Below are 26,862 nucleotides of genomic sequence, written 5' to 3' on the forward strand. Positions count from 1 at the left end.
AATGGGCGCTATGGTTCTAATAGCCAGCCCTTTATTTTGGGACACCCACGGAGGAGAGGATGGGACGGATCCCAGACACCCCCCCCCCCCCGCGCGCGCTCCGACTCCCCCAAAATGAGCAGTCCCACCAGGGTCTGGAAGTCACCCACCCCCTCCTCCCGAGCCTCCCCTCTTGTCGCCCCGCCTCTTCGCCCCTCCGCTGCCTCCCATTGGCCGCGTCAGGTTGGGCATCGAGGGGGGCGCCAATGGCGGCGGAACCAGGAAATCAATACAGAGAAGCGCGGAGGAGCCCCCGTCGCAGCCGTGTGTGGGGGGGGGGAGTCTGGGTGACGTCACGGGGGGAGTCGCTCCGGAGCTGCCCGAGAGGGAGCGGATCCGGCGGTCGGGAGGCAAAGCGGCATCAGGCAGTGGTCGCCTTTCCTCTTCCTCCTCCTCCTCCTCTTCCTTCTCCGCCACGCCTCAACTTTCCAAGAAAGTTCCCCAACTCCGGAAGAGAAAGAGAGAAAGAGAAAGGGAGCCAAGCAGAGAGAGAGAGAGAGTAAGAAAGACGGAAAGGAAGAGACTGTCGCTGTGAGTGCTGTCGCTGTGAGTTCTTCTCCTTCCAGCGCATCGCATCCTCCTCCTCCTCTTTCTCCTTCTCCTCCTTCTCCTGCTTTTGAACCCTTTTCCTCCTCCAGCGACGATGCCGTCCAGGCGAGCCCACGAACAAGACCCCCAACACGCGTGCATGTAGAGAGGAAACCCCTCTTCTCGGTTGCCTTTCCCCCTCGCTCATTTCTCTGGCCTCTTCCTTCCTCTTGAGTGTTTGGTCGTGTGTCCCTTCCTCCCTCTCCCTTGGCTTCTTCCCTGCTTCCTTCCCATCTTTGGGGTTTTTTTTGTTGGGGGGAAGGGGGACCTCGGAGACCGTGGACTGGGGATGAAGGCGCCTCTTTGAACGACCCCGACATGGAAGGATCTAGCGGCTCCAGCTTCGGCATCGACACGATCTTGTCCAACGCCAGGTCCGGCAGCCCTGGAGGGATGAACGGCAGCGGAGGTGGCGGCGACTTCAGAGGCCCCCTCGGAGACTTCCCTTCCTCGCCTTGTTCGGAAATAGACACGGTGGGCACGGCGCCTTCCTCGCCGATCTCGGTGACAGCGGAGCCCTCCGAGCAGCAGCCGCCGCAACCGCCGCCACCCGACGCCCTCCCGACGCCGCACAACGCGCTCCACCACCCGCAGCCCTCGCCCCAGCAGCAGCAGCAGCAGCCCTTAGGGCCAGGCGGAGGCTCCGCGCCCAGGACTTCCACCTCTTCCTTCCTCATCAAGGACATTCTGGGAGACAGCAAGCCCTTGGCGGCCTGCGCGCCTTACACCACCAGCGTCCCGTCCCCGCACCACACCCCCAAAGCCGAGGCACACGCCGCCGGAGAGGGCTTCCGGCCCAAGCTCGAGCAGGAGGACGGCAAGGGCAAGCTGGACAAGAGGGACGAGGCCCAGAGCGAGCTCAAGTGCCACGGTGAGTGCCCCTCCGCTCCCTTCTCCCCGCTTAGGGCCAGGCCCAGGCTCCGCGCCCAGGACTTCCGCCGTCCCCAACGTCCCCAACGCTCCATTGTTTACCTCCCAAAACTTCCACCTTTCTCATTCTCTCTCATAGCCCCCCCCCCCCATCGCAATGGGTTAAAGCCTTGTGCAGGCAGGATTGCTGACCAACAGGTCGGGAATTCGAATCCCAGGAAGAGCGGGGTGAGCTCCTTCTGTCAGCTCCAGCTTCTCCATGCGGGGACATGAAATTAGCCTCTCCCACAAGGATGGTAAAACAATCATAATAATAATACAGCCCGGAAAACACACAACAACCCTGTGATTCCGGCCATGAAAGCCTTCAACAACACAATAATAATAATAATAATAATAAGAAGAAGAAGAAGAAGAAGAAGAAGAAGAATTTTTTTAAAAACGAAAACCAGCATATCTATCTTGTTTGCTGTGTCATACAATAAAATAATATGTTGTCAAAGGCTTTCATGGCCTTTGTGGTGAGTTTTCCGGACTTTATGGCCAGGATCATAGCCAGAAAAAAATAGAGAGGCGACAATGTAAATATTTCTCAAAACGTACGGATTTCATTTTAGTTTTTCCCTGTAAAGAAAAGTTTTAGGATGCCCAGCCAACAGCAAAAGGACATTTTAGTTTTAGGCTGTATTTTTGTGTGTGTTGGGTTAGATGGGATATTTTTAGGTGTTGTCTTAGATATGGGGGGGGGGGGGGGAGTTGAGACTTTTTTTTTTTTTTTGCGAATCATGAAGAGTAGTTCCGTAAAGCAAAATAATTTTGCTCCATCGATAAACTTCAGTGGACACTCATGGGGATTTGGTTACTCAGTTAAAATTCATGAGTAAACCAGGGGTTTTTTTAAACCTGAAAAATTTCGGGGGGAGGGTTTGAACCTCTAACCACCTCCCCCCCCCCCCGCTATAGCCCTGTGTATGGCCATGTTCCAGAAGCATTCTCTCCTGATGTTTCACCCACATAATGATGATGATGATGATGATGATGATGATTATTATTATTATTATTATTATTATTATTATTATTATTATTATTGTATCCCGCCTCCATCTCCCCGAAGGGACTGGGGAGGCTCACGTGGGGATAAGCTCGAACAACCTAGATTAAAACAAAGATCAGTAAAATTAAAACATTATAGCCACATCAAACAACATCAAACAGCGATGTACAACCTGAGCCGTAATAATTCCTGAACATTCAGAGGGTAAAAATGTGTGCATAGAACTCTGAGTAGGGCCTGTTGGATGGTGTAAGGGCCATCATAAACAGGGGCGGAAGAGCAGTTAGCAATGAAACACATCTGTGGCAGGCATCCTCAGAGGTTGTGAGGTACACTGGAAAAACTAAGCAAGGAAGGTTTATATATCTATGGATTAGTTTTTCTAATATACCTCACAACCTCTGAGGATGCCTGCCACAGTTGTGGGCAAAACTTCAGGAGAGAATGCTTCTTGAACATGGCCATACAGCCTGGAAAACTCACAACAACCCATAATAGTAGTAGTAGTAGTAGTAGTAGTAGTAGTAGTAGTAGTAGTAGTAAACTTTATTTCTTTTCCTCCCTATCTCCCCAAAGGGACCCAACCTACAATGGCAAACATTCAATGCCTTCATAAAAATAGACAAATACCGACACAGAATCCCAGAAAAACCCCACATATGAAAACAGCAATTGAAACTTAACATCAAATTAAACCTAACATCAGGGAATTAAACTTAACCTCAATAAATTATACCAACATGATCAGACAAAAATGATAAAATGGCATAAAATCTGAACAAACATCCACATTAATGTACAGAAGCCAACTGGATGGGTTGGTTGTGTGGCTTATGGTGGTACATTGTGCAGAGCCCAGATGCAAAATAGTTCTCAACATTAACATCTGGGCATCCTCTGGCCCACGTCATTGCAGAGGGCCAATTCTCTCACACCAGAAGCGACTAGCAGTTTCTCAAGCTGCTCCTGAAACAAGAAAAAAAACTGTCTTATTACAAGGTTCCCCTCGGGAGTTAAATATGTTCTCTGAACTGCACAAGTCTCTTGTGTCATCAAGTTTCCAGTCCTCAATGAGTAGCTAGTCTAGAGACAGGGACAAGCTGAGGGACTTCTTTTCCCCAACAAAGGGTTATGGTCCCATTTCGGAATTAGAGGATATCCCATCTAAGTCAACACACACACACACAAAAGCCAAAAACTCAATGTCTTTTTGCTGTTGGCTGGGTATCATAATACTTTTCTTTAGATGGAAAAACTAAAATAACATCCATATATTTTGAGAAATATTTACGTTTTTGCCTCTCCATGGAGAGACAAAAATTTAAATATTTCTCAAAACGTATGGATTTCATTTTAATTTTTCCATGTAAAGAAAATTTTTAGGTATGCCCAACAGCAAAAAGACATTTTGATTTTGGCTTTTTTTGGGGGGGAGGGGTATCGACTTGGATGGAATTTTCCGAGGTTCTGAAATGATGTCGGCGGTGGGGATATAATTAATTTAAAGGTGTTTTCTTGAAGGATACTTAAAATGCCCATTAGATTTAGTGAGGTGTTTTGAAATGACACAGGTCTGGAGAATTTTAAACTGTGTTTTCAGGGAGGATTAGCAATAATATGGAGCAATAAAACATTCGGTGTTCACATGATAAAAAGTCTTCGTCCAGCCAACCATGTTTTCCAAAACTCACTCTGTGTGTGTGCGCGCGTGTGTGTGTGTATACACACATGCACACATATACCTTCACTGAATATTTTATCAGCAAAGCAGATATATATATATATATATATGCACACATATACATATATTATTGACACACACATATTTATATATATACACACACACGTACACATACACACCGAATTAGTCAATTATATATATATATATATATATATATATATATATATGCATATATACACACATATACATATATTGACACACACATATGTATGTGTATGTGTGTGTATACACACACACATACACATACACTGAATATTTTATTAGTCAAGTATACACACACACACATACATATACATATACATATACACACACATATATTATTGACACACAAATAAATATATGTATGTGTGTATATGGGGTGTGTATGTGTATGTATGTGTATATAAATAATTGACTAATAAAATATTCGGTGTATGTATGTGTGTGTAAATAATAATAATAATAATAATAATAATAATAATAATAATAATAATAATAATAATAATAATAATTTTATTATTGTACCCTCCTCTATCTTCCCAAAGGGACTGGAGGATGCTTACATGTGACATAAAATCAACAAGGCATAAAATAAACACACAGTACAACACAGAAAGTAAAACCAATAGCTTCTAAAACAGCAATATGAAGTCAGAACAGCACCCAAAAACGCACAGTGACAACTGCCGTAAAACATGGCCAAACTGTAAACAAGAATAAGGGAATGGGATAGTGCAAGTTGTAGCTAAGGAACAATAAGCTAATGTATACATATATACCTACCTACCTACCTACATATACACACCCTGAATATTTTAGTACTTAATATATTTTATTTATTTATTTATTTATTTACAGCATTTATATTCCGGGCGGATCACATATATGTATGTATATATGTATGTGTGTGTAATAATATATTGTAATTATATTTTTAAAAATTGGAAAAAATGGTTGGATAGACGAGGATTTTTGTTTTAAGTCCACCTTTTTTGAGTTGGTATCATGAAGCGGTTGACACTGCTGATAGCTATGTTAAATTAAGGAGCGTGCAATCAATTTGCGGGTTTTTCAGTGTAAACATGATAAGGAGGGAGTGTGAGTCATTTAGCCGATCGCTGGGAGGAAGGAAGAAAGAGACGGGGGGGGGGGGGGGGAGGAAGGCACCCAAGACCCTCGATCCCTAATGGCAAGGGAATGGCTCCGAATTGGAAAATTGCCTTTGAAACGGCGGAGGTAAGAGCGGACACGTTGGGCTCATTTTGCAGCCTTCAGATATTTAGCAGCGGCTAATAGAAGGGGCGCTCCGGTCTGCTCTTCATTTTGCCATTTCCCGCATTAGCATAAGAGTGGTCCAGAAAAACAGATGTACAGCCTCGTCTAGCAATTTTTTTTTTTGGTTCCTTGGTGCACCAACCTCCCCAGTGGGTCAATTAGAGAGATTATTGTTCTTCCTGCAGCGAAGATCAAGGGACGCCGAGAAAGAAGGGAAAGGGGGGAGGACTCTCTCCTGCAAACACAGATGGATTTGACGTATCGATTTCCTAACATTTCAGCGCGAGCCCCCTTCCTTCCCTTTGCAACCAAACCCCGAAATCTTAAACAGAGTCCAGTTCTTTGGCTTTTGTTTGTGGTCCACCTCGACTGTGACAACAGGCTCTTGGAGTTCTGGGAAAGGACCTGAATGTCGCCTTGGAGAGCAAGCACATTTTTCCAAGTGTAATTGGAAAAGAAGGAGAGTGTAGATTAGGATAAGGGAAGAGAAAGGGAGAAGGAAGGAAGGAAGGAAGGAAGGAAGGAAGGAAGGAAGGAAGAAAGGAAGGAAGGAAGGAAGGAGGGAAGGAGGGTAGAATAATTAGGGCAAGGGACGAGGAAGAGAGAGAGGAAGAAAAAAAGAAAAGGAGGAAGGAAGAGAGGAAGGAAGGAAGGAAGGGAGGGAGGGAGGGAGGGAGGAGGGAAGGAAGGAAGGAAGGGAGGGAGGAAGGAAGAGAGGGAGAAAGAGAGGAAGGAAGGAAGTAGAGTAGATTAGGGCAAGGGACGAGGAAGAGAAAGAAAGAGAAAGAGAGAGGAAGGAAGGAAGAGAGAGAGGAAGAAAGGAAGGAAGGAAGAGAGGAAGGAAGAACGAAAAAGTAAGAGAGGGAGGGAAGAAGGGAGGGAGGGAGAAAAGAAAGGAAGTGTAGATTAGAGAAAGGGAGGAGGAAGAGAGAAAAGAAAGAAAGAAAGAAAAGGAAGGAAGGAAGGAAGGAAGGAAGGAAGGAAGGAAGGAAGGAAGGAGAGTGTAGATTAGACCAAGAGAAGAGGAAGAGAGGGAGGGGAAAACGAAGGAAGAAAGGAAGAAAAAAAGGGAGAGGGCAAGGGAATTGTCTATTAGGAAAAGGAAATAGGAAGCGAGAAAGAAAGAAAGAAAGAAAGAAAGAAAGAAAGAAAGAAAGAAAGAAAGAAAGAAAGAAAGAAAGAAAGAAAGGGAAAGGAAGAAGGAAAGGAAGGGAGGAAATGCATTTGGAAGTGAAGTTGGGTGTGAGACACCAACCACATTTTAGGGAGCTTCAGTTCCTTTGAATGTTGAATTCACAAGAGTTTGGTTAGTTCTCTGAATTTGAAGAGCGAGAGTGAAAATAACATAGAGGAAGGGGAACACAAGCAGACAAGGCTATGTATATCCCTGGTAGGGCTCCTTGGACTCCAACCTCAGTGGATTCCGGGGTGAGCTATTTTAAATCGGAAGCCACGAACCACCCTGGGATCCGCTAGATCCAACCCCCACTGGAGGAAAGGGTCACTCGTTGATCTGGTCACCTCTCCCCGCACTGTTTCGCTCTGAACCCGAGTTTGTGCCTTGTGTTTAGGGGCGAAAGAAGAAGGCGACCGGGAGATTTCCAGCAGCCGGGACAGCCCCCCTGTGAGAGCCAAGAAGCCCCGCAAAGCCCGCACCGCCTTCTCGGACCATCAGCTCAACCAGCTGGAGAGGAGCTTCGAGCGGCAGAAGTACCTGAGCGTCCAAGACCGCATGGACCTCGCCGCCGCCCTCAACCTCACCGACACCCAGGTCAAAACCTGGTACCAGAACCGCAGGTAGGCTTTCTCCGAGATCCCTGGGATTTGGGGGGAGGGGAGAGAAAAAGAGGACACCTACCTACCCACCGACCCAGCCGATTCTTATATCTGACCCTCATCTAACCCCGCATCAAGTCCGGGCCCAAGCTCCCTCCCATGCATTTCCCTAGACCAGGGTTCTGCCAAGTACCCCTCTAAAGTACAGTCTAAAGCACTGCTTCTTAAACTGGTCCCCTTAGCTCAATGTTGGAGTCATGAAAATAAATTGGCAACAGAAAAAAAAGTGTTTCCAAACACCTCTCATTTACAGAAAGTGTATACAGTGAACTCTGCTGAAAATGCTTAGGCTGTGCTCCACAAAAGGGAGAGAAAATCAGTCTTGTAGATGCTGATTTATTATCAGTAAATGCTTGATTTTTAATACCTATTTCATATACCTGTATACCTGAGGTCACATCAAAATTCCTCTGGTTAAAAAAGGGTCAATAGTGAGGAAAGTTGTAGCAGCTCTTGTCTACAGCGTGGAGCATTGATTTAATAGTAATCTCACATCCAAGTACTAACTAGAACTGAGTTGCTGTGAGTTTTCCGGGCTATATGGCCATATTCCAGAAGCATTCTTTCCTGAGGTTTTGTCTGTATCTATGGCAGGCATCTTCGGAGGTAATGAAGTCTGTTGGAAACTAGGCAAGTGGGGTTTATATATCTGTGGAAGGTCCAGGGTGGGAGAAAGAAAGAACTCTTGTCTGTTTGAGGCAGATGTAAATGTTTCAATTGGCCACCTTGATTAGCATTGAATAGCCTTGCAGCTTCAAGATCTGACTGCTTCCTGCCTGGAGAATCCTTTGTCCGGAGGTGTTAGTTGGCCCTGGTTGATTCATGTCTGGAATTCCTCTGTTTTCTGAGTGATATTCTTTATTTACTGTCCTGATTTTAGAAATAGAACTGACCCTGCTTAGCTTCCAAGATCAAACAGGATCTGGTGCCCCCTTCGAAATAAATACACACAGTGAGAAATACCAAGCCTGTCTGTCTACTCTGAAGTAAATCCTGTTGGCTTCCTAAAATCAAAGCCTTTCTGGATTATGCCTTTAATCAAACAGGTTTCCTTTGATTTCCCCTCATTTCGCAGGAAAAATGACAGGAGGAAAATTAACATAGCTGGAACCCAGTTTAGGAACCCTTTATCCTTCCAGCTAGAAAAGGGAAGGAAATGTAAAAGAAACAGCCCTTAATTTAGGAACACTTTATCCTCCCAAAGAAGGAAAAGTAAAATATTATAAGAACCGGGTTGCTGTGAGTTTTCCTGGCTGTATGGCCATGTCTTAGGAGCAGTTTCACCCACATCTATGGCAGGCATCCTCAGAAGTTGTGAGGTGTTGGAAACTAGGCAAGTGGGGTTTATATATCTGTGGAATAATGTCCAGGGTGGGAGAGAGAACTCTTGTCTGCCTGAGGCAAGTGTGAAGGTTGCAATTGGCCAGCTTGATTAGCATTGAGTAGTATAAGAATCTTTTATTTCCTCCAGCCATAAAGGAGAAGGGAAATATAAGTGGGCCTCAGCCTAGAAACTCTTGATCTTTTCACACTATGCGAGGAGGAAAAAAATAAAATAAACAGCCCTCATTTCAAGAACTATTTATTTCACCAGCCAGAAAAGAGATGGAAAAGTAAAAACAAAAACATGCCCCTCTGTTTATGAAGGAAACCTTTTATCCACCCCCAAGAGGAGAAAAAGTAAAATAGATGGACCCCTTTATCTTTCCAGCTAGGAAAGGGAAGAGAATGTAAAAGACAGCCCTCAATTTAGGGACAATGTGTTGTTGAAGGGTTAGGAACACTTTATCCTCCCAAAGAAGGAAAAATAAAATAGTAAAAGAACCTTTTATTTCCCCCACCAAAAAGGAGAAGAAAAATATAATTGGGCCTCAGCCTAAGAAGCGAACCAAGGGCACAGTTGTAATGTATTTAGAAACACAAACAAAGTTAAAAACTTGGCATTCTACTAAATATCCTTTGACCAGTAGCTGGCCACTTGGAGTGCCTCTGGTGTTGCTGTAAGAAGGTCCTCCATTGTGCATGTGGCAGGGCTCAGGATGCATTGTAATAGGTGGTCTGTGGTTTGCTTTTCTCCACACTGGCATGTCCTGGACTCCACTTTGTGGCCACATTTCTTAAGGTTGGCTCTGCATCTCCTAGAGGAGAATGTAAAAGGGAATGCAAAAGAGACAGTCCTCAACCTAGGAACACTTTATCTGCATCTCAGTAGAGGAGCCTGCAAAAGAAGAGAAGGAAAAAAAGAGATAGACCTCAGTCTAGGAACTCGATTCTCCCAGCCAGAAGGAAAAGTCAAATAGAGGGCTCTCGATCCAGGAATGCTTTCTACTTTCCAGGAAGGGCAGAAGGTGAACCTCGAAGAAAGGGTTGCCAGATTTAAGGGGGAACCCAGGTTTGTCCCTTCTCACGTGAAAGGCGGGAAAGAGATCCTAGGAGGAAGGGAGGAAGGGACCCCAAACAGGCCAGGTAGTTTGTTTGTGCCCGCCCCACTCCTCCTCGCAAAAGGGCAGAGAGTTCACCTGTCAATCATCGCCATGGCTTCCTGGGAAAAGGAAGGGGCGAGGAAAGGCAGCCCCTGGCGAAAGGGGCCAAAAGGGCAAAAACGATGGGACAAAAGACCCGCGACAAAAGAAAGTGCGCATTGCCCAGAAACTGGTCCTACTGTTCGGGCGGTGGGACACCTTTGCCGCCGGCTGGGGTCGCCTTCTGGGTCCAGGGTGAGGGTCAGGGTTAAGAGGGAGCCTCTGACGGCTTGGAATTGGGGTCTGCTTCTTTCCCCTTCAGCCCTTTCTCCCCAGCTGGGCTTTTGGGGGCTCCCAAAGGGGGAGGGAAACAATACACGCTCCCGCCTGGTGCAAAGGAGGGGAACCGAAGCGTTAAAATTTGTATATTCTTATGATTCGGATCATTAAAAACCAAAATAAATAGAAAGCACGTCAACAAAACAAAGGGGGGGGGGGGTTCGGGCGCCGCGCGAGGGGAAAGCGATGGCGGATTTTCTCGCAGCCGGGTTGCAAAGCCGCGTCCAGTTGTCATCCTTGCCATAATTTTCTGTCTCATTACATACGGTTGCAGCCACCCTAATTCTGTCGGAAAACATTAGTGTCATTTCCCGCCAATCTCAAGGCCAGCGCCATGTTTATTAATTGGGCTACAATTGCTGGGGACGTGATCATGGCTCTGGGCGAGCGTGGCTGTGTGTGTGTGCGTGCGTGTGTGTGTGTGTTTGGAGTCTCCTGTAAGAGAGGAAAGCGGAGTGTTAATTTATTGTTATTATTATTAATTAATTAATAATATTAATAATTACTAATATTTTGGTGGGCGAGCGTGGCTGTGTTTGTGTGTGTTTGGAGTCTCCTGTAAGAGTGGAAAGCGGGGTATTAATTTATTGCTATTATTATTATTATTAATAATAATAATAATAATAATAATAATAAATAATAATAATTACTAATATTTTTGGTGGGCGACCGTGGCTGTGTGTGTGAGCGTTTGGAGTCTCCTGTAAGAGAGGAAAGCGGGGTATTAATTTATTACTATTAATATTGTTATTTAATTAATATTATTAATTATTAATTACTAACATTTTTGGTGGGCGAACGTGGTTATGTGTGTGTGTTCGGAGTTTAGTGTGCGGGAGGAAAGAGGGGTATTAATTTACGACTATTATTATTAATAATTAATAATAATATGTTTGTGTGTGTGAAATCTCGAATAGATGGCCCAACATATTGGGGGTCTCTTCAAAGAAGACACACAAATACAAACACACTGGGGACACTGACATGTTGTATGTTCAGTTTATTATACTACATGTGTGGCTGAAGAAGGGAAGGATCTAAATGGCTTCATTGCTCCCCACTTCGTGATTTTTCTTGCGTTTTTTAGGCCGAAAAAAAGTGGCTCCAGACCCATTGAACTGGATTGTTTTGAGTAAACTTCCAGAGGTCCTATTGGGTTTGTTTTGTTGGATTTTGCCCAAATTAATCCCCTTCTTCCCCGCTTATCGTTCGGAGTAAAAAAAAAATACTCTTAATATTGGGTTGCTGTGAGTTTTCCGGGCTGTGTGGCCATGTTCCAGAAGCATCCTGTCCTGACGATTCGCCCACGTCTACGTCTAGGGCAGGCATCCTCAGAGGTTGTGAGGTATATTGGAAAACTAGTCAAGTAGGGTTTATATATCTGTGGAAGGTCCAGGGTGGGAGAAAGAACTCTTGTCTGCTGGAGGAAAGTATGAATGTTCCAATTAATCACCTTGATTAGTATTGAAAAGCCTCGCAGCTTTAAAGCCTGGCTGATTCCTGCCTGGTGAATCCTTTGTTGAGAGGCCCTGGTTGTTTCTTAATATTTTAATACTGTCCAACAAACATCTCAACCTCTAAGAATGCCTGCTATCGATGTGGGCGAAACGTCAGGAGAAAATGCTTCTGGAACATGGCCACACAGCCCGGAAAACTCACAGCAACCCGCATTCTTGATACTCTTAATATACTCAGGAAATTCGCCCTTTCCTCAATATATTCGGCCACATAGACTCGAATGGACTGAACAGTACACTATGGAACAGCCTAAGTGGAACTTTCCTAGTCCTGATAAGGAAGCCTAAACAAAGCCCCACGTTGTGGCTGTTTGGGGGGCGAGATGCGGGAGAGGTTTGCAAAGGGAATGAATCTGAAAACTAAGGGGAAAAAGAGTATTTGGGGAGTTTTCCCCATCCTCCCTTGTCCCCGGCCACGAGGGGAGATCGGGAGCCTTTTTTGTTGTTGTTCTCTTTGTGCGTTTGAAAAGGGTGTTTCGGAAGGGGTCCGGATTCATATTTTCTGAAGCCTGGCTTACAATTCTAAAACTGTTGAAATTAGACGGGAAGTCAAAGGAAAAGACAAATCCGAAGGTGGAAAATGAGAAATAGGGATGGATCTCAGTGAGGCGGTTGCTGGTATTTTAGTCCTGCGCTTGGAGCGAGGCAAAGACGGGATGTTTACTAAGATTTTGTATTGTTTTGCAAAGGGTTCGAGTGTGAAAGCGTCAGAAGGCAAGAGGTTTGAGGCATATATATATATTATCTACACTGAGCATTTAACGTGGGTTGAAGGCGGCGTGCAAATGATGGCAAAACCGTGGGATATTTTGAATTCGGTATGGTCATAGAAAGGAACAGTTTGTTGTCGAAGGCTTTCATGGCGGGAATCACAGGGTTGTTGTGTGTTTTCCGGGCTGTATGGCCACGTTCCAGAAGCATTCTCTCCTGACATTTCGCCCACATTCTCCCACATGCCTGCCATAGATGTGGGCGAAACGTCAGGAGAGAATGCTTCTGGAACATGGCCATACAGCCCGGAAAACACACAACAACCAAGGAACGGTTTGCTTTAGAGTAGATGCTTGGTGTGGACTGCTGTGACTTCCCTGAGCTTTGAAAGCACAATGATTCCTGGGTTGCTGAGTTCGAGAAGCTTTCTCTCCTGGCCATACAGCCCGAAAGCCTCACAGCAACCCAGAGATTCCGGCCATGAAAGCCTTCGACAATACAATGATTACTTTTCGCATATTGCAGATCCTTATATAGCCAGCATTTGGCTCTTAGATGTCTTGGCTCTGAGCACGTCTACACTGATCACTTAATGCAGTTTGAGGGCAGCTTGACACCACAGTGTTTAGATACCGGTGTCTAAAGTTGAGGCATACTCCGATATAAAGCCCTTAACGCGCATCAGCGTGCCTAAGGGCACATCTACACTGAGTAACAAACTAGTATTGAAGGAAGTAGATCCGCTGTGCAGATAGGAAATCCTCGAACCACTTTGAGGCCCAGATGGTGACTGACTGTGACTACACAAGCCACAGGGTGCTGATGCACATTAAGGACTTTATTTAGCCTTCCTGGGAGTTTGTTAGCTGTCTTCCAACTGCATTATATGGTCAGTATAGACGGGGCCATAGTGTTTAAGGGGCGGATGTAAGTCCCGGGTACTACAGAGTGGGCCAAAAGCCACAAAGGGGTCCTATGTATCCACTGTCTTGGACGCCATTGGCGAGATTTGATTTTTCACTCGTAATGTAAATTAACTTTCTATATATACTGCATAAGATGTTGTGGTATTGTAAATTAGAAACAAAAAATAAAGAAGTTATTAAATATCTCTCTGCTTTGGGAGAAAAAAAGTGGGATATAAATAATAATAATAATAATAATAATAATAATAATAATAATAATAATAATAATAATTTTAAACCCCCTTTGTGATTTTGGGCCCGCCCAGTACATGCTGCTACAGGAACTGGCTGGGGGCCAACCCCTGCTTATGTATAATTACCATCCGGGAAGTGCACTGCCATATAATGCCATCTGAATTGTGTCATATGGTCAGTGTAGGCCCATAGAATGTAGTTCAGTCTGTGGATGGTGAGATGGGAAATCTGGTTGGATCTACGCTGGTTGGATTCTTTATCTGTATTATATAGTCAGTATGTAGAGCCATATAATGCAGCTCAGACTTTGGATAAGGAGATGGGAAGTCTTGAGCTGGATGTACATTGCCCAATAATGCCGCTTGAACTGCATTATATGGTTAGTATAGACCCATATAATGCAGCTCTACGGATGGTGAGATGGGAATTCTTGGGTTGGATGTATACTGCCACATAATGCATTATATAATTTAGATAGACCCTCTCCGACATATAATGCTGTTCAGTTTGAAGAGGAGGCAGTCTTGGGCTGAATGTATGCCGTTTGAATTCCGCTATACGCAGCTCAGTCTGGAAATGATGGGACGGGAAGTCTCGGGGTACCAAATAATGCCATTTGATGTGTTGAAGACGTTCATGGCCAGAATCACTGGGTTGCTGTGAGTTTTCCGGGCTGTATGGCTATGTTCCAGAAGCATTTTCTCCCGACGTTTCGCCTGCATCTATGGCAGGCATCTTCAAAGGTTGTGAGATATGCTGGAATCTATGCAAGTGGGGTTTATATATTTGTGGAAGGTCCAGGGTGGGAGGAAGAACTTTTGTTTGTTGGAAGCAGGCGTGAATGTTTCCATTGGCCACCTTGATTAGCACTGAATAGCCTTTCAGTTCCAAGGTCTGGCTGTTTACTGCCTGAGGGAAGCCACTGAAATCCACAAGCATGTGGACAATTTCAACAGAAGGGAGGAAACCATAAAATGAACAAAATCTGGCAAAAGGTAAAGGTTTTCCCCTGATATTAAGTTTAGTCCTGTCCGACTCTGGGGGTTGGTGCTCCTCTCCATTTCTAAGCCAAAGAGCCGGAGTTGTCCGTAGACATCTCCAAGGTCATATGGCCAGCATGAGTGCATGGAGCGCCTTTACCTTCCCCTCGGAGTGGTATCTATTGATCTACTCATATTTGCATGTTTTCGAACAGTTCGGTTGGCAGAAGCTGGGGCTAACAGCAGGAGCTCACCCCACTCCCCGGATTCCAGCCGACCTTTCGGTCAGCAAGTTCAGCAAGTTTAATCTGATGGCAATTGGGGGCTCCCTAAAATCTGACTACCAGTATTAAATAAACTCTGAAATCAGGACAGTAAATAAAGAACAACACTCAAAAAAGAGAGGATTTCCAGACATAAATCAATCAGGGCCAGCTAACACCTCCCAACAAAAGATTCCCTCAGGCAGGAAGCAGACATGCCTTGAAGCTAAAAGGCTATTCAATGCTAATCAAGGTAGCCAATGGAAACATTCACACCTGCCTCAAACAGACAAGAGTTCTTTCCCCCACCTTGGACCTTCCACATATATATAAACCCCACTTGTCTAGTTTCCAATAGACCTCAGAACCTCTTTGGATGCCTACCATAGATGCAGGCGAAACGTCAGGAGAGAATGCTTCTGGAACATGGCTGTACAGACCGGAAAACTCAAAGCAACCCAGTGATTCCGGCCATTAAAGCTTTCGACAACACAATGCCTTTTGAGCTGCGTTATATCTATGGCCAGTGTGGACGCATTGGGCATTATTGGGCAGTGTCTACCTCCCATCTTTTATCCGCACGTCAGAACCGCTTTAGTAGTACTCAGGGCCCTTTCACACAGTCATATAACCCAGAATATCAAGGCAGAAAATCCCACAAGATCTGCTTTGAACTAGGTTACCTGAGTCTACACTGCCACATATTCCAATTCAAAGCAGATCTTGTGTGCCTTTCTACCTTGATATTCTGCGTTAAATGACTGTATGGAAGGGCATTCCGTTCAAAGCAGGTCTTGTGGATTATCTGTTTTGAAGTGGACTATATGGCAGTGTGGACTCAGATAACTTAGGGCCCTATATACCAGAACATCAAGGCAGAAAATCCCACAGGATCTGCTTTGACCTGGGCTATTGGAGTCCACACTGCCATATATTCCAGTTCAAAGCAGATAATGTAGGATTGTAATGTGTAGAAGGGGCCTCTATGTGAACCTACACCTCTTGGATAAGGGAAGGTGAGGCCTCATTCTTGTTGGGGAACCCAAAAGCAGCCAAGCCGAGGAGGCCGGTGTTTGGGGTCCTACCGGCCTGTGCTTTGCCTCTCGTTGCAGGACCAAGTGGAAGCGGCAGACGGCCGTGGGCCTGGAGCTGCTGGCCGAAGCGGGCAACTACTCGGCCCTGCAGCGGATGTTCCCGTCGCCCTACTTCTACCACCCGAGCCTCCTGGGCAGCATGGACAGCACCACGGCGGCGGCGGCGGCGGCGGCCATGTACAGCAGCATGTACCGGACTCCGCCGGCGCCCCACCCGCAGCTCCAGCGCCCTTTGGTGCCCCGCGTCCTCATCCACGGCCTGGGGCCCGGCGGGCAGCCCGCCCTCAACCCCTTGGCCAACCCGCTCCCCGGGACCCCGCACCCGCGGTGAGGCCGACGCCGGAAACACCCCGACGCACCCATTGTTTACCCTCTCCGATGCCACTCCCCTCCCTTGAGAAACCTCCCGAGAAAGCGAGGAGCCAACTTTGGGAACTCAAAACGTCCCTCCCCCCGCCCAGCTCCCCTTGGTCTTGAAAAACAATACTTTTTTGGTTCAAAAATGTCCGAAAGAGAGACAGAAAAGGCGACGTGGGGAGAAGAGGAGCCGAGAAAGAGACTGAGCCCCAGCCAAAGACTCTTGAGTGGCACAAAGAGAGAAAAGGCGCCCCCTTTCTGGGTTGCTGTGAGTTTTCCGGGCTGTATGACGATGTTCCAGAAGCATTTTCTCCTAACATTTGGCCTGCATCTATGGTAGTCATCCTTAGAGGTTGTGAGGTATGTTGGAAACTATGCCAATGGGGTTTATACATCTGTGGAATGTCCAGGGTGGGAGAAAGAATTCTTGTCTGTTTGAGGCCAGTGAGAATATTTCAATTGGCCACCTTGAATGGCCTTGCAGCTTCAAAGCCTGTATGCTTTCTGCCTGGGGGAATCCTTTGTCCGGAGGTGTTAGCTGGGCCTGATTGTTTCATATCTGAAATTCCTCTGTTTTCTAAGTGTTGTACTTTATTTACTGTCCTGATTTTAGAGCTTTTTAAATACTAGTAGCTAGATTTTGTTCATTTTCATGGTTTCCTCCTTTCTGTTGAAAATGTCCACATGCTTGTGGATTTCAATGGCTTCTCTGTGTAGTCTGACATTAGTAGTCCAGCATTTCTGTCTTCTCAAATAATATGCTGTTGTCCAGGTTGGTTCATCAAGTGCTCTGCTATGGCTGACTTCTCTGGTTGAGCTAGTCTGCAGTGCCTTTCATGCAGTACCTGGACCACTCCAACAAACAGTATGTCAGACTACACAGAAAAGCCACTGAAATCCACAAGCATGTGGATAATTTCAACAGAAAGGAGGAAACAATGAAAATGAACAAAATCTAGCTACTAGTATTTTTTTAAAAAAATACTCTAAAATCAGGACAATGAATAAAGAACAGTCTGAAAACAGATTGACATTAATCAATCAGGGCCAGCTAACAACTCCCAACAAAGAAGATGCCCAGGCAGTAAGAAGCCAGACTTTGAATCTGAATGACTATTCAATGCTAATCAAGGTGATTAATTGCAGCATTCACACCTACCTCAAACCGACACGAGTTCTTTCTCCCACCCTTGTCCTTCCACAGATATATAAACCCCACTTGCTTAGTTTCCAATATATCTCACAACCTCTGAGGATGCCTGCCATAGATGCAGGCGAAACGTCAGGAGGGAATGCTTCTGGAACATCGCCATACAGCCAGGAAAACTCACAATAACACGCCCCCTCTGTTTCTTTTTTTCTTTCCCTTTTTCTCTCTCCCTCCCTCCCCTCTCGAAGACGACGGAGAAGTTTGCACTGATTTCTCATGACCCCCCCCCCCCCTTCCCCTGCTTTTTAAAGTCTTCTTTTCCTCCCGAAAAAAGTGGCATGCTCCGTGTTCTATCAATAGATATATATCTATATCTATATAGAAGTATAAATATATATATATGGATATGTACATTTTGAACAGGCTGGTGTGCGAAGTGAATATATCTTATTTATTCTATGTCGTCCGAAAACAAAATTGGGGGGTAGAAACCCCTCCAAGTCACTCATATGCTTTATTTCAAAGGACAACAGAAAGACACTGCAGCAAAGACAAAAAAAGACACACAAAATTATGTCTTTCCCCCCTCCTCTCTCCTTTTTTTTCAAATGCTCTTTTTTGGGATTTCAGTAAATGCTTAGGTGGCAGCAAAAAATTATGAATAATTATATATATATAGATTTTTTTGATGGCTGACAATGGCAAAACGAAGTGGAAAAAATAAATAAACTTTTATCTTTTTTTAAACAAAGTAAACTAATTTTCCCCGAGTAGTCTGCACTGCACTTGGGGGCGGGGATGTGTTGTTGTGTGGAAAGGGAGGAAACGTGTGTTTGTGCGTGTTTTGGAGGTGAAATAATGCCAACTGGTCGGGAGCTGGCTGGTTGGGTGTGTTTTACGGCAGTAAGCAAGGGGGACGGATCCACCCGGTCCCTTCGGCCTTTCTGGAAGTTGAGGAAAGACCTTCACTTTGCAAGTTAAACATTAAGAAGAACTAAAATACATCTGGGAGTGAGTTGGGTGGGTTGGCTTTTCTCTTTTCAGTGTAATGATACTTTTGTTCAGTGTGTGGAAGGGAAGAATATTGGATGCTCTGGGTTGTGGAAGGCTTTCGTAGCTGGAATCACTGGTTTGCTGTGAGTTTTCCGGGCTATATGGCCATGTTCCAGAAGCATTCTTTCGTGAAGTTTCTCCTACATCTATGGCAGGCATCCTCAGAGGTTGTGATGTTGGTATATTGGAAACTAGGCAAGGGGGGGGGGGGGTTATATATCTGTGGAAGGTCCAGGGTGGGAGAAAGAATTCTTGTCTGTTAGAGACAAGTGTGGATGTTGCAATGAATCACCTTGATTAGCACTGAAAAGCCTTGTAGCTTCACGGCCTGGCTGATTCCTGCCTATGGAATCTTTTGTTAGGAGGTGTTAGCTGACCCTGATAGTTTCCTGTCTGGAATTCTCTGTCTTCTGAGTGATGGACAATTTCAACAAAGGAGGAAATTATGAAAATAAACAAAATCTAGCTACCAGTATTAAAAAAACTCTGAAATCAGGACAGTAAATGAAGAACAACACTCTGAAAACAGGGGAATTCCAGACATGAAACACTCAGGGCCAGCTAACAAAGCATTCCCCCAGGTAGGAATTAGCCAGGCTTTGAAGCTGCAAGGCCATTCAATGCCAATCAAGCTGGCCAATTGCAACATTAACACTTGTCTCAAGCAGATAAGAGTTCATTTTCCCACTTTGGACTTTCCAGATATATACAAAACCCCACTTGCCTAGTTTCCAACAGACCTCACAACTTCTGAGAATGCCTGCCATAGAATGCCTGCCTACCCCACTACCATTTCCTCGAAGGGACTCGCCATTCCTTCCCTTCTTTCTTCTCCTTTCCTTTTTGGCTTTCCATTTCTTTTCATTTTTTCCTTTCTCTCTCTCTCTCTCTCTCTCTCTCTCTCTCTCTCTCTCTCTCTCTCTCTCTCTCTCTCTCTCTCTCCCCTCCCCGTTCTCCTTCTCTCTCCTCTCATTTCCTTTTCCCCATTATTTCCCTTTCCTGGATTTTTTTTTTGAAATGAGCACTGAAAACATATTGCCCAATAGAATTTTTAGATAGACATAAAGAATTTCTGGGTTGAGTTTTCCGGGCTGGATGGCCATGTTCCAGAAGCATTCTCTTCTGACTTTTGCTCACATCTATGGCAGGCATCCTCAGAGGTTGTGAGGTTTGTTGGAAACTAAGCAATGGCGGTTTATATAAAATATATCTTGGAAGGTGCAAGGTGGGTGAAAGGACGCTTGTCTGTTGGGGGTACAGTAGAGTCTCACTTATCCAACATAAACGGGCCGGCAAAACGTTGGATAAGCGAATATGTTGGATAATGAGAGATTAAGAAAAAGCCTATTAAACATCAAAATAGGTTATGATTTGACAAATTAAGCACCAAAACATCATGTTATACAACAAATTTGACATAAAAAGTAGTTCATTACACATGAATGCTATGTAGTAATTACTGTATTTACGAATTTAGCACCAAAATATCACAATGCATTGAAAACATTGACTACAGAATCCAGAACGTTGGATAAGTGAGACTCTATTGTAGTTGTGAATGTTACAATTGGCCACCTTGATTGGCATTGAAAAGCCTTGCAGCTTCCAAGCCTGGCTGTTTTTTGCCTGGGGGAATCCTTTGTTGGGAAGTATTAGCTGGCCCTGATTGTTTCATGTCTGGAATTTCCGTTTTCAGGAGAGAATGCTTCTGGAGCCATACAGCCCGGAAAACTCACAGCAACCCACTGATTCCGGCTATGCAAACCTTCCACAACAGAAAGAACGCTTGTCTGCTTGAGGCGGGTGTGAATGTTTCAATTGGCGAAAGGTCAGGAGAGAATGCTTCTGGAACATGGCCATACAGCGCGGAAAACTCACGGCAAACCAGTGATTCCGGCCATGAAAACCTTCGACAACATAAGGAATCTCTCCCAAACAGGTTTCTCTTCTAGTCCTCTTCTTTTCATCCTTTGCTTTGCGCTCCTTTTCCTTCCCTTTCCTTCTTCCCTTTCCATTCCCTCTTTGCTTTGCTCCGCTCTCCTTTCCCTCACCTCTCCTTCCCCCCTCCCTTTCCTTCCCTTTCCTTCTCTCCTTTCCTTCCTTTCCTCTCCCCCTTTCCTTTGGGCCTCTTTCTCTGCTGCTGGGCGTCAGAGGGGCAGCTCGGCGAAGAGAGGGGGGTGGGAGGAAGGGAGGCGGGCATTGGATGCTTGGCTCAAGGTGGCCGGACGTCTGGGAAACCGAAATGTGGTCGCCCAGCCTGGCAGCTGTTCCGAGGCCACAGAAGCCAACCGGGGAAAGAGGGAGGGAAGGAGGGAGGGCGAGCAGAGAAAAGCCGGGGCGGACAGCCTGGGAGCGGGAGGCGCTGGAGGGGGGGCAATTAGGAAGAGAAACCCCCGGCGGGGCAGGACCAAATCCAGCCCCACGGGGATATTGGGGGGCGGGGGGGGGGGGGGAGACCTGGGAAATCTTTGATCTCTCCTACCCCTCTATTCTCCCCTTAGGTCTCTTCCAGCCCCAAGACCCTGCTTCCTGTGCCAGTGATTATAATAATATAATATAATATAGAATAAAATCATATTTGTTGTATATAATATAATATATATTATATTATATCAAATTATATTATTTAGATGGGTTATTAAATATATTATATCATAATATTACACAGGATAAAAAATATTTGTTGTATGTATATTACATTATATTATTATATAATAACCCATCTAAAATATATGATCTACCTTTAGATGGGTTATTAAATCTATATACAGTAGAGTCTCACTTATCCAACGTTCTGGATTATCCAACACATTTTTGTAGTCAATGTTTTCAATATATCATGATATTTTGGTGCTAAATTCGTAAATACAGTAATTACTACATAGCATTAATGTGTAATGAACTACTTTTACTGTCAAATGTCTTGTATAACATGATGTATTGGTGCTTAATTTGTAAAATCATAACCTATTTTGATGTTCAATAGGCTTTTTCTTAATCTCTCCTTATTATCCAACATATTCACTTATCCAACATTCTGCTGGCCCGTTTATGTTGGATGAGTGAGACTCTACTGTATATATAAAAGGGTAATGAAATTTGGGCCTAGGACAAAACAACAAAACCACACATCCCAGAAACACTAAACTTGGCAGCACAACCCCTCATCCATGCCTTTATGTTCATACAACAAAAAGCTCCAGCTACTCCAGAAAACGGCCAGGCTTTGAGACTGCAAGGCTATTCACTGGTATTCCACCTGGCCAACAAAGGATTCCCATAAGCCACAGCAACGCGTGGCCGGGCAAAGCTAGTATAATATAATATCTTACATTATTATAAAGAATAAAATAAAATTAGATTTGCTGTATATATTATATTATTACACAGAATGAAATAAAATGAGATCTGTTGTATATATATTATACTATATTATCATATAATAATCCGTCTAACATATATTATATTATAATTTTTAGATGGATTATTAAAATAAATTATATCATATTATATAGAATGAAATAAAATTAGATTTGTTGTACATAGTGGTCCAGGTAGTATATATTATGTTATATTATTATGTAGTAATCCGTCTAAAATATATTATATTTTATTTAGATGGATTATTATATTTTATATTTAATATGTAATATTACTAATAATATTACAATATATTGATATAGTACAATATAGTAATTTATTGTCAGTATTGTACTATGCTAATAATATAATATTGTATGTAAATTTAATTTGTAAGCCGCTCTGAGTCCCCTTCGGTGTGAGAAGGGCGGGATATAAACGTAGTAAATAAATAAATAAATAAAGTATATTGTATTATTATATAGAATAAAACAAAATTATATTTGTTGTATATAATATATATACTATTCCATATAATATCATATTCTATATAATATAGATCTATATATATATGGAATGAAATAAAATATATAATAGAATATAACATTTTTATTTTATTTTATTTTATATTATCACATAGAATAAAATAAAATTGTATTTGTGTATATATATTATACGATATTTTTATATAATAATCCGTCTAAAATATATTATAATATATTATTTAGATGATTTAAATATATTATATTATTACATAGAATACAATAATATATATATATTTGTTGTATATAATATAATATTGTATATAATATAGATATACAGATAAATTATATTATGTAGAATGACATAAAATATATAGTATCATATTTGTTTTATTTCATTTTATTCTTTCTTGGATTCTCATTTAGTTTAGTTTTTTTTATTGATCCGGAGGCGAGGGGGTGTTGCAGGCTTCTGAGTTCAGAAAAAGGGGAGAGAAATAAAGACTCCGTCTAGCCTTTTTGGGGGGGGGGGGATGTTGTGGAGGACTTGAAGATGAAGCCCCTGTGTGTTTGCATTTGGGTGAATAAGAGGCAAGCAAGCAGCCCTCTCCTTCTCTCATTCATTCCCTCCTTTCTCCCTCTTCCACACTCTCTTTCTCCCTCCCCTTCTGGCTTGGAGGGCTGCCCACCCCCGTCCCCTTCTGCCAATCCGGATCAGCCTGCGCAGCCAGTCGAAAACTCAGCCCAAAACCCCAAACCTTGGAAGAAGTAGTAGAAAAAACCCCCTCTAATCCCATTCTCTCCCCCTTCCCTCAGCCTTCTCTTCTTTCCGACTCTCTCCTCTCCTTTTAAAATTAGACAGATATACAGCAATTACCTATAAAACATTCATCACGCCAGTCAGTCCCACATTATCCCTTCCTCTGGAGGGTTGTGGTTTGGCTTGCTGGGCTTGTTGTTGTTGGGGTTTTGTTTTGATGCTGGTGGAGGGCGAATGTGAGGGGTGGGTGATAGTTGGGGAGAAAGAGAGAGAGAGATTGAGAAAGAGGAGAGGGAGGAAGCTAAGAAAGCCTGCGGGCACCTTTGATGGGGGCTTTGCTAATTAGAGACTGCTTTGCTGCTTCTCGCCTTGCCTCCTTTCCCTCCCTTTGGCTAATAAATGCGCGTTAAAAACCATCTTGACCTTGGCCGCCTGGGCACAAAAGGGTCCGGAAACGCCCACCTCATTTTCGGCTCTTGTCGCCACCGAGCTGTGGGCCAAGAGGGTCTCCAGAGGGAGAAAGAGAGAGAGAGAGAGAGAGAGAGAGAGAGAGAGAGAGAGAGAGAGAGAGAGAGAGAGAACAGCCCGGCCTCTCTCTCTCTGTTTCCCCCTTTCCCATTAATTGGGGTTCAAGAATAAATAATAATACACCATCCTGGATTAACTCCTTCCCACTTGCATCCCTCCACCTCTCTCCTCCACCCTAGTCTTCCCCACACATACATTTCTGACTTTCCTATTAATTGGGGTTTCAAGTTTAAGATTATTATTATTACTAGCTTGGGTTATTTGTTTATTTGAAAAAAGCATTGTTTGTTTTGGGGTGCTGGGTAATATTATGTAGTTACTTAGTAACACTATTTATTAGGGGGGAAAAGCCAGTCTTAAATTTCGTTTTTTTTATCAATTCTCCCACTAGAAAATACATAACGAGATGGGTGAACTACAATTCTCAGAATCGTGGGTCATTCCTCCCCAAACCATGCCTCTATACACAGCTGGCCATGTTGGGTCTGTGTGTCAAGTTTGCTCCAGATACATTGTCAGTTGGGATCAGGGCTCTCTGGATAAGGGTGAACTACAACTCCCAGATCCAAGGACAATCACCCCCAAACCCAGCCTGTATGCACAGTTGGCCGTGTTGGATCTGTATGCCAAGTTTGGTCCAGGTCCATCACTGGGTTCAGTGTTCTCTGAATATGAGTGAACTATAACTCTCTGATGTCAAGGTCAATTGCCACAAAGCCCACCAGTATGCAAAGTTGGCAGCGTTGGGTCTGTGTGCCAAGTTTGGCCCAGATCTGTCATTGGTGGAGTTCAGAGGGCTTATGGAATACAGGTGAACTATAACTTCCAGAGTTAAAGGTCAATCACCCCCAAAGTCCACCACTAGTCCCAGTTGGCCATGTTGAATTTGTGTGACAAGTTTGGTCCAGATCCATCATCAGATGGGCTCAGTGTTCTCTGAATACCTGTGAACTATAACTCCTGGATGTGAAGGTCAATCACCCCCAAATCCCGCCAGTATGCAAAGTTGGCCATGTTGGGTCTGTGTGCCAAGTTAGTTCCAGGTCCATTGTTGGTGGGATTCAGAGTGCTCTTAGATTGCAGGTAAACTATATATTCCAGTCCCTACAACTCCTATAAATCGTGGTGAATTCTCCCCAAACCTTTCTCTCCAGTATGTTCAGTTGCTGTGTGTCATAGAAAAGAATAGGAAAGAGTTAAGGGAGAAGCAGTGGGAGGGATCATGTAAATTCCACAGCAATGGAGAGAGAAAGGAACACTGGGATGTGACTCGCTGTAACCTGCAGTGCCCTAGGAGGGAGGGCTATGGTGGCTCCCCAGCACTGTGGGTTAATGTAGTTTGTGGTGATGGGAGTCTGTCTGTGTAAATGGACATCTCTGCCGCATACACACATACAGATTTTCACTATTATTATGTGTATAGATTATTACGATCCTGTTTTTCTCTCCCTAGGAATTCAAGGCAGCTAACAGACCACACAATTTAATAAAAAATTAAAAGAAAAGAAATGCAATTTAAATATATATATATATACTGTATGTACTCGAGTATAAGCCTAGTTTTTCAGCCCTTTTTTAGGGCTGAAAAAGTTCCCCTCAGCTTATACTCCAGTGAGCGTCCTGGCCAGCTTCTATTCAGGTCAGCTTATACTTGAGTATATAGGTCTTCAGAGTTGGACAGTCTTATCTTATTAAAGTCTTATTATTATCTTAAATTACAGTTTTATATAAATATTCAAAAACATTTAACCTACTGATGCCTCAAATAATGCAATTTTATTAATATCTATTTTTATTTTTGAAATTGACCCGTAGCTGCTAGTTTTCCCAGTTTTTGTGGTAAAATTAGATGCCTCGACTTATATTCGGATACGGTAATTAAACAGGAGTGTGGGGACAAGGGTTAGAAATACAATAAATACAATAAAAATTACATTTAAAAACTCACCCCACCCTCAAATTCTATCCATAACTTTCCCAGCAGAGTGCCCCTCATCTTCTGTTGTAGTTTCACTTTTCCAAGCAGTCCCATCAACCAAGGAAATGGGCCTAGCAACTGCTCTGGTCAGACCAAGGGAGAAAGGCTTCTGCAATCCCCACAGATTTCAATGGGGAAGGAAGATGGAAGTCTCTCTTTATCCCCTCCCTTGGGTGAGCTTTTTAGTCTCCTAGGTTGTGTATAGAAGCCATCCTGAAATGTTTAAAATTTCTTTTTAAAGATGGGGCAATTTCAACTAGAAAGGAAGGACCCATACATTAAATGGAAAAGTACAGGTTGAGCATTTCCCTTGAGGCCAGAAATGTTTGGGATTTTGGAATAGCCCTATTTATTTGCATCTATTTGCATAATGAGGTAGCTTGATGGGATCCAAATCTAAAGACAAAAAAATCATTGATGTTTCAGTTACACTTTATATATCTAGCTAGAAGGTAATTTGACAGCGATATTTTGAACAACTTTGTGCATGACTCAAATTTGTGAATACCAGAACTATCAGAAAGTTAAAGTGCCATGATCCAAGCTGCCCATGTGGATAATTTAGGATTTTGTGGTATTTGGGGTTCCCAGATAAGTGATGCTCAACCTGTTTTGGGGAATGTGTTGTTGAAGGCTTTAATAGCCAGAATCACTGTGAGTTTTCTGGGCTGTATGGCCATGTTTCAGAAGCAGTCTCTCCTGACCTTTCCCCCACATCTATGGCAGGTATTCTCAGAGGTGTGAAGTCTGTTGGAAAGTGGGTTTTATATATCTGTAGAAAGCCCAGCTTGGGAGAAAGAACTCTTGTCGATTTGAGGCGAGTGTGAATGTTGCAATTGATCACCTTAATAACATTTAATGGCCTTGCAGATTCAAAGCCTGGCTGCTTCCTGCCTGGGGGAATCCTTTGTCAGGAGGTGTTAGCTGGCCCTTCTGCCTTTTTAAAAGTAGAAGGGGCAAAAGGAGAGAAAAACGAGCCTTATTTTTAAACGATCCCCATTTTCAGCACCAGAATCTGGTGGCCCAAAGCATGGTTCTTAAATGCTTTCAGTAAAACAGGAGAAGAGACATAAATCAAGACTGCTTTTCAGACGAGCTGAGCTTGAAATCAGTCATTGAAAAATGTAAGTCTGTATGGTCATATTCCAGAAGCATTCTCTCCTGTCGTTTCTCCTGCATCTATGGCAGGCATCCTCAGAGGTTGTGAGGTTTCTATATCTGTGGAAGATCCAGGGTGGGAGAAATAACTCTTTGTCTGTTGGAAGTGTGAATGTTGCAATTAATCA

General features: G+C 43.8%; 1 protein-coding gene across 2 annotated transcripts; it reads left to right on the forward strand.

Annotated features, from left to right (window-relative positions):
- Nucleotides 1-339: 339 nt before the first annotated feature.
- On the forward strand, nt 340-20,805 carry barhl2 (BarH like homeobox 2). 2 transcript variants are annotated; one of them, XM_062978033.1, is made up of 3 exons: nt 340-1,498; nt 7,118-7,343; nt 20,165-20,805. In XM_062978033.1, the coding sequence occupies exons 1-3, from the start codon at nt 946-948 to the stop codon at nt 20,418-20,420; spliced, it is 1,035 nt and encodes a 344-aa protein (XP_062834103.1). In that variant the 5' UTR covers nt 340-945; the 3' UTR covers nt 20,421-20,805. The 2 variants fall into 2 exon arrangements, with proteins under 2 accessions (XP_062834103.1, XP_062834102.1); XM_062978032.1 differs by lacking the exon at nt 20,165-20,805 and adding an exon at nt 15,927-18,171 and having other exon boundaries at nt 347-1,498.
- Nucleotides 20,806-26,862: the final 6,057 nt, after the last annotated feature.

Source organism: Anolis carolinensis, chromosome 4, assembly GCF_035594765.1.
Source record: "Anolis carolinensis isolate JA03-04 chromosome 4, rAnoCar3.1.pri, whole genome shotgun sequence".
In the NCBI taxonomy this organism is placed as follows: domain Eukaryota; kingdom Metazoa; phylum Chordata; class Lepidosauria; order Squamata; family Dactyloidae; genus Anolis; species Anolis carolinensis.

Coding starts and splice junctions, on each gene's coding strand:
- barhl2 (XM_062978032.1), top strand. CDS start 946: ATGGAAGGATCTAGCGGCTCCAGCTTCGGCATCGACACGATCTTGTCC. Junction 1,499..7,117: donor GAGCGAGCTCAAGTGCCACG/GTGAGTGCCCCT, acceptor CCTTGTGTTTAG/GGGCGAAAGAAGAAGGCGAC. Junction 7,344..15,926: donor ACCTGGTACCAGAACCGCAG/GTAGGCTTTCTC, acceptor CTCTCGTTGCAG/GACCAAGTGGAAGCGGCAGA.